The sequence below is a fragment of the Scyliorhinus torazame genome, chromosome 2 (assembly GCF_047496885.1).
Source record: "Scyliorhinus torazame isolate Kashiwa2021f chromosome 2, sScyTor2.1, whole genome shotgun sequence".
NCBI classification, from domain to species: domain Eukaryota; kingdom Metazoa; phylum Chordata; class Chondrichthyes; order Carcharhiniformes; family Scyliorhinidae; genus Scyliorhinus; species Scyliorhinus torazame.
Window position 1 is genome coordinate 94,064,973 of NC_092708.1, and position 13,618 is coordinate 94,078,590.

General features: G+C 50.6%; 1 protein-coding gene across 4 annotated transcripts in view; it reads left to right on the plus strand.

Moving 5' to 3' along the window:
- LOC140389741 (voltage-gated inwardly rectifying potassium channel KCNH7-like) overlaps positions 1-13,618 on the plus strand; it is a 732,829-nt gene that overhangs the window by 591,216 nt on the left and 127,995 nt on the right. For all 4 annotated transcript variants that reach the window (XM_072474210.1, XM_072474216.1, XM_072474226.1 and 1 more), the window contains one exon: positions 11,535-11,960. In XM_072474210.1, the coding sequence (XP_072330311.1) occupies positions 11,535-11,960 (426 nt within the window). The remainder of the gene's footprint in view (positions 1-11,534; positions 11,961-13,618) is intronic.

The following is a 13,618-nucleotide window of genomic DNA, read 5'->3' on the forward strand; positions in this document are numbered from 1 at the left end:
GAGTGAGCAGGAGTAGCCGGGGTCAGTTGAAGTCAGCTGACTTACGGAAGTAATATGGGGGGAGCAATCATGCTAGAAAGAGATCTAGCGGGGAGGGGGGGGAGGGGGGGGGGGGGGGTGGGGGACAACTGGGTTGCTGCTGCGGAAATCCAAAAGGAAATGGCTAAAGAGTGGGTGGGCGGGGATGGTGTGCGACGCTGGGGGAGCGAGCGGGAGCGCGGAGGCGGGATATGGGACTGGCCTAGAGAAGGTAATGGCTAGTCAACACGGGAGGGGGGCAGGTAGCCCCCTAGTGAGGCTGATCACGTGGAACGTGAGAGGCCTGAACGGACCGATAAAAAGGGCCAGAGTGCTCGCGCATTTGAAAGGACTAAGGGCAGACGTGGTTATGCTCCAAGAGACGCACCTAAAGGTGGCGGACCACGTTAGGCTGAGGAAAGGATGGGTGGGACAGGTGTTCCACTCAGGACTGGACGCAAAGAATAGAGGGGTGGCCATTTTGGTGGGGAAACAGGTCGCATTTGAAGCAAAGAACATCGTAGCAGATAGCGGAGGTAGATATGTAATGGTGAGTGGCAGGCTGGAGGGAATGGAGGTCGTGTTGGTTAACGTGTATGCCCCAAACTGGGACGATGCGGGATTTATGAGACGGATGCTGGGGCGTATACCGGACCTGGAGGTAGGAAACTTGATTTTAGGAGGGGACTTTAATACGGTGCTGGACCCGGGGCTAGATAGATCCAGCTCAAGGACCGGAAGAAGGCCGGCAGCGGCCAAGGTACTTAAGGGGTTTATGGACCAAATGGGGGGAGTGGATCCATGGCGATTTCTTAGACCTAGGGCTAGGGAGTTTTCCTTCTTCTCCCATGTCCATAAAGTGTACTCCCGGATAGATTTTTTTGTTTTGGGAAGGTCGTTGATCTCTAGGGTGGAAGAAGCTGAGTACTCAGCCATAGCGGTTTCGGATCATGCCCCACATTGGGTGGACCTGGAATTAGGAGAGGAAAGGGAGCAGAGAACACTCTGGCAATTAGATGTGGGACTGATGGCGGATGAGGGAGTGTGTGCAAGAGTGCGGGGGTGTATTGAGAGATATCTGGAGGTCAATGACGACGGCGAGGTCCCTGTGGGAGTGGTATGGGAAGCACTAAAAGCGGTGGTCAGAGGAGAGCTGATCTCCATTGGGGCCCACAAAAGGAAAACAGAGGCCAAGGAAAGGGAAAGATTACTGGGGAGATTTTAAGGGTGGATAGGGAATTTGCAGAGACCCCGGAGGAGGAATTGTACAGGGAGAGGAGACGACTCCAGACGGAATTTGACCTTCTGACCACCAGAAAGGCGGAGGTACTGTGGAGGAAGGCACAGGGGAGGAGGTATGAATATGGGGAAAAGGCGAGTCGCCTGTTGGCTCATCAATTGCGAAAGAGGGCAGCAGCGAGGGAGATAGGAGGAATTAGAGACGAAAGGGGAGACACGGTGCGAAGGGCAGGAAAGATAAATGAGGTGTTCAAGACCTTCTATGAGGAACTGTATAGGTCTCAACCCCCAGAGGGAGAGGAGGGGATGCGGCAGTTCCTGGACCAATTGAGGTTCCCGAAAGTGGAGGAGCGGGGGGTGGTAGGCCTGGGGGCACCGATTGGGGTGGATGAGGTTATTAAGGGACTGGGAAGCATGCAAGCAGGGAAGGCCCCAGGACCAGACGGGTTCCCGGTGGAGTATTACAGAAAATATGTGGACTTGTTGGCCCCGTTGATGGTGAGGACGTTCAATGAGGCCAGGAAAGGGGGGACTCTACCCCCGACGATGTCGGAGGCGACGATATCGTTAATTTTGAAGAGGGATAAAGATCCGTTGCAGTGCGGGTCCTATAGACCCATTTCATTGTTGAACGTGGACGCCAAATTGTTGGCAAAGGTACTGGCATCGAGGATAGAGGACTGTGTCCCGGGGGTGCTGCACGAAGACCAGACAGGGTTCGTAAAAGGGAGACAACTGAATGTTAACGTGCGACGACTATTAGGGGTGATAATGATGCCCCCAGTGGAGGGGGAGGCAGAGATAGTGGCGGCAATGGACGCAGAGAAGGCATTTGATAGGGTGGAGTGGGAGTATTTATGGGAAGTGTTAAGGAGGTTTGGGTTTGGGAACGGGTTTATTAGCTGGGTTAGACTTCTTTATGGGGCTCCAACGGCAAGCGTAGTTACAGGTCGACATAGATCGGAGTATTTCCGACTATATAGGGGAACAAGACAGGGATGCCCGCTGTCTCCATTGTTGTTCGCGTTGGCAATTGAACCTCTGGCCATGGCGTTGAGAGACTCCAGGAAATGGAGAGGGGTGATTAGAGGGGGAGAAGAACACCGAGTCTCGTTAAATGCGGATGACCTATTGTTATACGTGTCGGACCCAGCGGGGGGAATGATAGAGGTTATGCGAATTTTGAGGGGGTTCGGGGATTTCTCGGGGTATAGGCTAAACATGGGGAAGAGTGAATTATTTGTGATACATCCAGGGGACCAGAGTAGAGAGATAGAAGGCTTGCCTCTAAGGAAAGTGGAAAGAAACTTCCGATACCTGGGGATTCAGATCGCTAGGAGCTGGGGAACCTTGCACAGACTTAATCTGACACGGTTGGTAGAACAAATGGAGGAGGACTTCAAGAGGTGGGACATGCAGCCTCTATCGCTGGCGGGCAGGGTGCAAGCAATTAAGATGATGGTCCTCCCGAGGTTCTTATTTGTATTTCAATGTCTCCCTATACTAATCACTAAGACCTTTTTTAATAAAATAGACAGGAGCATCACGAGCTTCGTGTGGGCAGGGAAAGTTCCGAGAGTAAGGAGGGGGTTCCTTCAGCGTAGTAGGGACAGAGGAGGATTGGCACTACCGAACTTGGGCGATTACTATTGGGCCGCCAATGTGGCAATGATACGTAAATGGATGATGGAGGGTGAGGGAGCGGCGTGGGAAAGACTGGAGAGAAAGTCCTGTAAAGGGACGAGTTTAGAGGCGCTGGTGACGGCGCCGCTACCGATCTCTGCTAAAAGGTTTACCACGAACCCGGTGGTGGCGGCAACATTGAATATCTGGGGACAGTGGAGGCGACAGAGAGGGGTGCGGGGAGCCCTGGTGGGGTCCCCAATCAGGAACAACCATAGGTTCGCCCCAGGAAGAATGGATGGAGGATTTCAGAGCTGGTTCCAGTTGGGAATTAGGAGGGTGGGAGATTTATTTATAGATGGGACTTTTGCGAGCTTGGGAGCATTGGAGGAAAAGTATAAGTTGCCCCGGGGAAATGTCTTGAGATATATGCAGGTGAGGGCATTTACTAGACAACAGGTGAGGGAATTTCCGTTGCTCCCGACACAGGGGATACAGGACAGGGTGCTTTCAGGGGTGTGGGTCGGAGAGGGCAAGGTGTCAGAGATTTACCGAGAGATGAGGGAAGAGGGGGAGGAGTCGGTGGGCGAACTAAAAGGAAAGTGGGAAGAAGAACTAGGGGAGGAGATAGAGGAGGGTATGTGGGCTGATGCCCTAAGCAGGGTAAATTCCTCTTCCTCATGCGCCAGGCTTAGCCTGATTCAATTTAAGGTGCTACATAGAGCACACATAACGGGAGCAAGATTGAGCAGGTTCTTTGGAGTGGAGGACAAATGTGGGAGGTGTGGCGGGAGCCCGGCAAACCACGCACATATGTTTTGGGCATGCCCGGCACTGGAAGGGTATTGGAAGGGAGTGACGGGAGTGATTTCGCGGGTGGTGAAGGCCCGGGTCAAACCAGGCTGGGGGTTAGCTCTATTTGGAGTTGCGGAAGAGCCGGGAGTGCAGGAGGCGAAAGAGGCCGACGTTGTGGCCTTTGCGTCCCTAGTAGCCCGGCGCAGGATCCTACTCATGTGGAAGGAGGCGAAACCCCCCGGACTGGAGGCCTGGGTAAATGATATGGCGGGGTTCATTAAATTGGAGCAGATAAAGTTTGCCCTGAGAGGATCGGCTCAAGGGTTCACCAGGCGGTGGCAGCCATTTCTCGACTACCTAGGGGAACGTTAGAGGGAAGACAGATGACCAGCAGCAGCAACCCAGGGGGAGGGGGGGTTTAGTTTAGTTTAGGTCAAAGATAAAGGGGTTTTGTTACTTGTGTATTGTTTAAAATTTCTGTATTGTTATTGTTGCGTTTGCTTTGTAAGAGGGGAAAAATTGTTGTTTGGGAAAAAATTTTCAATAAAACATTCATAAAAAAAAAGTATTGGTGTCGTAACGAAAAACAGGCTGTCCCCAAAGCAAAGACACCAGCCGCTGTCGGTATACAGTGATCCAGACGATGAGTGGTGTGCCACCCTGACAGTCAACCAGTCCCAAATACGATTACACCTGGACACTGGTGCCTCCGCCAATCTCATGGCGTGGTCTGACTTCCAAAGCCTTCGTGTCAAACCAGCCATCCTTCCATCAGCCTGCCAGCTATTGGATTATAATGGCAACGTCATTCCTGCTAGCGGCTCATGCCGACTTGAAGTGATGCACAAGTCACGCAAAGCCACCCTTCCTTTCGAGATCGTGGGCTCCTCGAAAGACTCCCTGCTTGGCGCACAGGCATGCAAGCTGTTGAACCTCGTTCAGAGAGTGCACTCTCTCTCTCCTGATGATACGTCTGCCTTCCAGGACGCTGACTTCAGGGCGCAACTCGACGCCATCATCGATCAGCACCATGACGCCTTCGAAGGCATGGGCACGCTCCCATATACTTACAAGATCCTACTCAAACAGAACGCCACGCCTGTGGTGCATGCACCTTGCAGGGTTCCAGCACCCCTTAAGGACCGCCTCAAGCAGCAGCTGGAGGACCTCCAGGACCAAGGAGTGATCTCCAGAGTTACAGAACCAACCGACTGGGTCAGTTCCATGGTGTGTGAAAAAGCCTTCCAGCGAGCTGAGAATTTGCATTGATCCCAAGAATCTGAATCGCAATATCATGAGGGAGCATTATCCAAATCCCAAGCACGAAGAAATCACATGCGAGATGGCTCGTGCCAAGCTCTTCACCAAACTCGACGCCTCGAAAGGATTCTGGCAAATCCAGCTCGACAAATCCAGCAGGAAACTGTGTACATTTAACACCCTCTTTGGCAGATATTGTTACACCAGGATGCCGTTTGGGATCATATCTGCTTCAGAAGTGTTCCACAGGATCATGGAACAAATGATGGAAGGCATTGAAGGTGTCCGCGTCTATGTCGACGACATAATCATTTGGTCCACCACCACACAGGAGCACGTCGGTTGCCTCCAGCCCGTGTTCAAACGTATACGTGAGCAGGGCCTACGCCTCAACAGAGCCAAATGCTCGTTTGGTCAGACGGAACTCAGGTTCCCAGGGGACCACATCTCCCAGTTGGGTGTGCGGCCGGATGCGGACAAGGTGGCTGCTATCACAGCCATGAAAACGCCAGAGGACAAGAAGGCGGTCCTCCGATTTCTGGGCATGGTCAACTTTTTAGGGAAATTCATCCCTAACATCGCCTCTCATACCACGGCTCTCAGGAACCTGGTCAGAAAGACGACAGACTTCCAATGGCTTCCTGTCCACGAGCGCGAATGGAGAGAACTCAAAACCAAACTCACCACGGCCCCAGTCTTAGCTTTCTTTGATCCAGCAAAAGAGACCAAAATTTCGACCGATGCCAGCCAATCCGGCATTGGGGCAGTGCTCCTGCAACACGATGTAGCCTCATCATGGGTCCCCGTTGCATATGCGTCACGCGCCATGACCCCTACGGCACAGCGCTACGCGCAGATAGAAAAGGAGTGCCTGGGCCTTCTGACCGGTGTCGTCAAGTTTCACGATTACGTGTACGGCCTTCCTCAATTCACCGTCGAGACCGACCATCGCCCGCTGGTCAATATAATACAGAAAGACTTGAACGACATGACGCCTCGCCTCCAGCGTATTCTTCTCAAGCTCCGGCGATACGACTTCCAGCTGGTATACACTCCAGGCAAAGACCTCATCACTGCCGACGCTCTTTACAGGGCTGTCAACACTCCGTGTGACCCAGCGGGATTTGTCTGCCAGGTTGACGCCCATGTGTCCTTCATGGCCTCCAATCTACCTGCCACGGATGAACGCCTCATCCAACTTCGCCGCGAGACGGCGGCTGATGCTTTGCTACAACATGTCATGCACTACCTAACAGACGGGTGGCTCAAGGGCCCAATGCCCGCAGTTCTACAACATCAGAGATGATCTGGCGGTAGTAGATGGTGTTCTCCTGAAGCTGGACCGCATTGTCATCCCGCATAGCATGCACCAGCTCGTCTTGGAACAGCTACACGAGGGCCATCTTGGCGTTGAAAAGTGCCACCGACTGGCCCGAGAGGCAGTGTACTGGCCCGGCATCAATGACCACAGAGCCAACACAGTGCTCAACTGCCCCACCTGTCAGCGCTTCCAGCCAGCCCAACCACGTGAGACCCTACAGCCCCATGAGTTGGTCACGTCCCCTTGGACCAAGGTGGGGATCGACCTGCTCCATTCGCTGGGCAGGGACTATGTCCTGATTGTAGACTACTTTTCAAACTACCCGGAGGTGGTACATTTACACAACATCACATCGTCTGCAGTCATCCGTGCCTGTAAGGACACCTTTGCTCGACACGGCATCCCACTCACTGTGATGTCGGACAATGGCCTCTGCTTCGCAAGCGAGGAATGGTCCAACTTTGCCAGGAGTACAACTTTGTGCATGTGACATCCAGTCCCCTGTACCCCCAATCCAACGGCAAAGCAGAGAAGGGCGTCCACATAGTCAAAGGCTGCCGATGCTGGGTCTGATTTCTACCTCGCCTTGCTGGCCTATCGCTCGGCCCCACTGTCCACTGGCCTGTCGCCAGCCCAGCTGCACATGGGTCGCACCCTGAGGACGACGGTGCCGTCCATTCATGTCCCAGACCTCGACCACATTCCGGTCCTTCAACGAATGCAGCTGTCTCGTGCACAGCACAAGGCGGCTCATGACTCCCGTGCAGCTGATCTCCCTGCTCTGGCTCCAGATGACAATGTTCGCATCCATCTTCCGGATGGTGGCTGGTCTGCAATCGCTGTGGTTCTTCGGCAGGTGGCCCCCCGTTCGTTCCTGGTTCGTCTACCGGATGGCTCCATTCTGCGCCACAATCGACGTGTCCTTTATCTTGTTCCGCGCTCGCTACATGATCCTCCACCATTGCCACGCCCTCCTGTTGACCCTGACCTGGACTATGCAGAGATTCCGGTCACTCTGCATCCTCATCACTCTGACGCAGTCCAGCCCGCTCCTCAGCCGGCGGCTCCCGACCCACCTTTGAGGCGGTCAACCAGAATTCGTTGCCCACCTCAGAGACTTAATCTGTGAACTTTGTGGACTTGAGGGGCGAGATTCTCCACTCCCCCGCCGGTTGGGAGAATCGCCTGGGCCGCCAAAATTTCCTGGGACGCCGGTCCGACGCCCTCCCAAGCGATTCTCCCAAGCGGCGGAAACAGCCCGGTTGAGTTCCGCGGGCCGCTGGCTGGAGAATCGCCGGAGACACCCAAAATGGCGATTCTCTGGCACCTCCACTATTCTCAGGCCCGGATGGACCGAGCGGCCAGGCCAAAACGGCGGGTTGCCCCCGGCGCCGTCCACACCTGGTTGCTGCCGTCGTGAACGGTGCATGAATGCTGGGGGGGCGGCCTGCGGGGCGGTGAGGGGGGATCCTGCACCGGGGGGGGGGGGGGTACGTCAAATGTGGGGTGGCCCGCGATCGGTGCCCACCGATCGTCGGGCCGTCCTCTCTGAAGGAGGACCTCCTTCCTTCCGCGGCCCGGCAAGATCCGTCCGCCATCTTCTTGCGGGGCGGACTTAGAGAGGATGGCAACCACACATGCGCGGGTTGGCGCCGGCCAACCCGCGCATGCGTGGATGATGCCAGTTATGCGGCGCCGGCCGCGTCATCTATGCGGTGCCGCCTTTACGCAGGCGACAAGGCCTGGCGCGTGTAGATGACGCAGCCCCGATCCTAGCCCATTGTCAGGGCCTGAATCGGTCGGGATCGGGGCTGTTTCGCGCCGTCGTGAACCTCGACGGCTTTCACGACGGCGCGGCCACTTCGGCGTGGGAGTGGAGAATCCCGCCCATGGACTTCCTGATTTGTTCTGTTCTTCCGTTTAATCGTTCAAGTGGTTTGTATATAGTGTTCATCTCGTTATTCTTGTGACACACTGTTTTTCTGCACCAGGCACCCCCCATGTAAATAGCTTAGTTTTCATGTACATAGTCCTGTAAATATTTCGCACACACGTAGTTAGGAACATTTACCTATCACTATTTATTGCCACGCAGGTACATTTTTTATAAAAGGGGGATGTCATAATATACACCAGTATATCATGGTGCAGACACACACTGATGGACACACAGTAGGACCAATCAACACACACAACACCGCAGCCAATCACCAGTGAGATCACACGCACTATAAAGACAGGGGGCATCAGAGTTCCCGCTCATTCGAGTTGCAGTTAGCTAGAGCTCACAGCCTGTAACACAGACATTCACCATGTGCTGAGTGCATCGGCTGGTTAGGACAAGGCAAAGGTCTTTACATAGAACATAGAACATAGAACAATACAGCGCAGTACAGGCCCTTCGGCCCACGATGTTGCACCGAAACAAAAGCCATCTAACCTACACTATGCCATTATCATCCATATGTTTATCCAATAAACTTTTAAATGCCCTCAATGTTGGCGAGTTCACTACTGTAGCAGGTAGGGCATTCCACGGCCTCACTACTCTTTGCGTAAAGAACCTACCTCTGACCTCTGTCCTATATCTATTACCCCTCAGTTTAAAGTTATGTCCCCTCGTGCCAGCCATATCCATCCGCGGGAGAAGGCTCTCACTGTCCACCCTATCCAACCCCCTGATCATTTTGTATGCCTCTATTAAGTCTCCTCTTAACCTTCTTCTCTCCAACGAAAACAACCTCAAGTCCGTCAGCCTTTCCTCATAAGATTTTCCCTCCATACCAGGCAACATCCTGGTAAATCTCCTCTGCACCCGCTCCAAAGCCTCCACGTCCTTCCTATAATGCGGTGACCAGAACTGTACGCAATACTCCAAATGCGGCCGGACCAGAGTTCTGTACAGCTGCAACATGACCTCCCGACTCCGGAACTCAATCCCTCTACCAATAAAGGCCAACACTCCATAGGCCTTCTTCACAACCCTATCAACCTGGGTGGCAACTTTCAGGGATCTATGTACATGGACACCTAGATCCCTCTGCTCAGCCACACTTTCAAGAACTTTACCATTAGCCAAATATTCCGCATTCCTGTTATTCCTTCCAAAGTGAATCACCTCACACTTCTCTACATTAAACTCCATTTGCCACCTCTCAGCCCAGCTCTGCAGCTTATCTATATCCCTCTGTAACCTGCTACATCCTTCCACACTATCGACAACACCACCGACTTTAGTATCATCTGCAAATTTACTCACCCACCCTTCTGTGCCTTCCTCTAGGTCATTGATAAAAATGACAAACAGCAACGGCCCCAGAACAGATCCTTGTGGTACTCCACTTGTGACTGTACTCCATTCTGAACATTTCTTTAGTTCAAGCTAGTATCGTATTCACCCACAGTCTGAGTATGTTTAAATAGTTAATGATTCAATAAAATAGTGTTGCACTATTTCAAGTGTTGGTGACCTGTATGTGATCCAGAACACCCAACACATCACTTACCTTACACAGGAGCTCCATATTTCTCACCTGGATTTTCAAACAGGGCCTCCTCAGAAATGTGGAAAGTCGAGTTCTTCATCATAGTGCAGGAGCATATGGGGGGTGGGGGGGGGGGGTGGGGGGGGGGGGGGGCAAACCAGCCCCTATTTGGACTGCACTAACTGCCATATTCTGCAAGATTAAAACTTCAGCCAGAAGTGCCGAGTGGATGATCCATCACAGCCTTCCCCAGCATCACTGATGCCAACCTTCAGCCGATCTTCAGCCAATTCAATTCACTCCACATGATGTCAATAATCTGCTGAAGGCACTGGATAATGCAAAGGCTGTTGGATACTTACAGCATTCCGGTAATAGTACTTGTGCTTCAGACTTGTTGTGCTCCTAGCCAAGCTATTCCAGTACAGCTGCAACACTGACATCTATCCGAAAATGTGGAAAATTGCCCAGATATGTCCTTTACACAAAAAAACAGGTTAAATCCAAACTGGCCAATTACTGCTCCATCAATCTATTGATCATCAGCAACGTGGTGGAAAGTGTCATCAACAACACTACCGAGCGGCACTTAATCAGCAATAACCTACTAATTGATGCTCAGTTTGGGTTCCACCAGGGTCATTCGGCTCCTGACCTCATTACAGCCTTCGTCCAAATATGGACTACAGAGCAGAATTCAATAGGTGAGGCGAGAGTCACTGCCTTGACACCAAGGCACATTTGATAGAGTGTCAAAGTATCAAGGAGCCCTCATAAAATTGAAGGTAATGAGAGTTGGTAAAAAACTCTCCACTTGTTAGAACTATACCTAGCACAAAGGAAAATGGTTGTGGCTGTTGTAGTTCTGTCATCTCAGTCCCGGGACATTGCTGCAAGAGTTCCTCAGGGTAGTGTCTTAGGGTCAACCATCTTCAGCTTCGTCACCAATGGCCTTCCCTTCATCAAAAGGTCAGAAGTGTGAATGTTTACTGATGTTCAGCTTCATTCGTCAATCTTCAGATAATGAAGTAGTCCATGCCCAAATGCAGCAAAATGTGGACAATATCCAGGCTTGGGCTGACAAGTGGCAAGTAACATTTGCACCACACAAGTGCCAGGCAATGACCATCGCCGCCAAGAGAGAATCTAACCATCGCTCCTTGACTTTTAGTCATATTACCATCACTGAATCCCCCACTAGCAACATCCTGGGGGTTACCATTGACCAGAAACTGAACTGAACCAGCCATATAAATGCTACGGCTACAAGAGCAGGTGAGAGGTTGGGAATTCTGCAGCGAGTAATTCATTTCCTGGCAAGCTTTAAAGCCTGTCCATCATCGACAAGGAACAAGTCAGGGGTGTGATGGAATACTCTCCACTTGCCTGGATGAGTGCAGCTACAACACTCAAGAAGCTGGACACCATCCTAGGCAATGCAGCTCGCTTGATTGGCACACCTTCCACCACAATAAACATTTACTCCCTCCACCATTGTTATGATAGAATGGAAAAAGAATGGCAAAACAGGCTCAAAGGGCTGATTGGTCCACTCATGTCTTGTGTTCCTCAGTATAAAAGACAAACTCATCTTAGATTCTAAATAACATGCAACCATATATTTTCTGGTCAAGTTGTAATTATTTTTCAGTACTTATTGATTTTATGACAAAAATCTGTATCAGTAGTGTACATAAATTGGGCTAAATCTGAAAAATTCTAACATTTGTCCATTTCTCTCCACCCCCACCCCCTCCCCCTCCCCCACCCCCCACTCTCCTCCCCCCTGGCAGGTTCTATCCCTGGGAGCTGATGTTTTACCTGAGTACAAGCTTCAGACTCCTCGCATCCACAAGCTCACCATCCTGCATTATAGTCCTTTCAAGGCAGTCTGGGATTGGCTAATTCTGCTACTCGTAATTTACACCGCTATCTTCACTCCCTACTCTGCAGCCTTTCTACTCAATGACAGGGAGGAGCAAAAGAGAAGAGAGTGCGGATACTCCTGCAGCCCGCTGAATGTCGTAGATTTAATGGTGGATATTATGTTCATTATTGATATTCTAATAAACTTCAGAACAACTTATGTGAACCAAAATGAAGAAGTGGTCAGTCATCCAGCAAAAATTGCAATTCACTACTTCAAAGGCTGGTTTCTCATTGACATGGTTGCAGCTATACCCTTTGACCTGCTGATTTTTGGATCTGGGTCTGATGAAGTAAGTCATGAAAATTACAATTGGTTTGATATTTATGGAAAGGGAAATGTATTTCCTGTCTGAAACTGAATTAGGTTTTCCCTGCAGTTAAAATTCACTATTATCAGAAGGAGAAGTGTGATATTGTTTACTGGTGTTCCAAGTGGATTTTCGATATCTGTAAATTGGTTAAATTATCTTTGGTGCCCTAATAGGTGGGTTGATATGTATTATTCAAATTAACTTTTAACTTAAATCAGGAAGAATCTACTCGTGCAGAAGATGTACAATGAATGGAGCATTCTCAGATTGGAATATAAAGTAACAGTTTTATCACTTGGCGAAATTTAATTCAAGGGCAAAATGGTGCTAGCTAAGAATGGTTCATATCAGGCATGTAGATGTAAATGTATTTGATTCTGTTGTTATATGTTTAAATTCACATGTACCCTGCGGTTGGTTCAACGAGCTAGTTTCTGAAATCTGTGTGTTTCTGGGGGCAGAGCTGACATAAAAAATCAATTTTAATATGTTAAAGATCCTGAAACTACATAGAATTCAAGGGAACATGCCATGCTTCTTCTTCTCCAATAACAGGGAAACATTTCTTGGATGTTGATAATAACAAAACTAGTTGAAATGTTGGGCACTTTCCCAGAATCAGGTACATATCATAGAATTTACAGTGCAGAAGGAGGCCATTCGGCCCATCGAGTCTGCACCGGCTCTTGGAAAGAGCACCCTACCCAAGGCCAACACCTCCACCCTATCCCCATAACCCAGTAACCCCACCCAACACTAAGGGCAATTGTGGACACTAAGGGCAATTTAACATGGCCAATCCACCTAACCTGCACATCTTTGGAACGTGGGAGGAAACCGGAGCACCCGGAGGAAACCCACGCAGAAGATAAGTCCTCACTGCACCACCACCAAAAATGTGACTAACGTTGACTACCGTGGTCTAGTTGAATAGTATAATCATCTTGAGAAGCTAAATGCCTTTCTTCCAATCCTATATCCTGGATGGTTTGGAGATTCTTGGTTGTTGTTACAGATATTCATTCAGGTGAGTGATTATGCCACTATATCCTTGACTTAAGCCACTTATTACACTTGTAGCAATGGTGTTCAGCTTTGGTAAACCCAAGAGGATGAGGAACTTGGTGATGATGGTGATTCTTGGAGTTGTCTGCCACTTCTCAGCCCAAACATCATTATTCTCCTGCTGTAGGCTGCTATGGACTGCTCCCTTTTTGGAGAATTTATTAAATCGTCAACAAGCGTGCCCTGAACTAACAATAAAGGGCTTATCATTGGTGAAACAGCTGAAGATGGTGGCGGCACACTGGTTATCACAGCTGCCTCACAGCGCCAGGGGCCCGGGTTCAATTCCGCCTTGGTTGACTGTGTGGAGTTTGCTCTTTCTCCCCATGTTTGCATAGGTTTCCTCCGGGTGCTCCGGTTTCCTCCCACAGTCCAAAGAAGTGCAGGTTAGGTGGATTGGCCATGCTAAATTGTCCCTTAGTGTCACAAAGATATGCGGGTTAGGTGGGGTTATGGGGGAGTGGGCCTGGGTAGGGTGCTCTTTCAGAGGGTCAGTGCAGACTCAATGGGCTGAATGACCTCCTTCTGCACTGTAAGAATTCTATGGTTCTATGATTGAGTTAAGGATACCT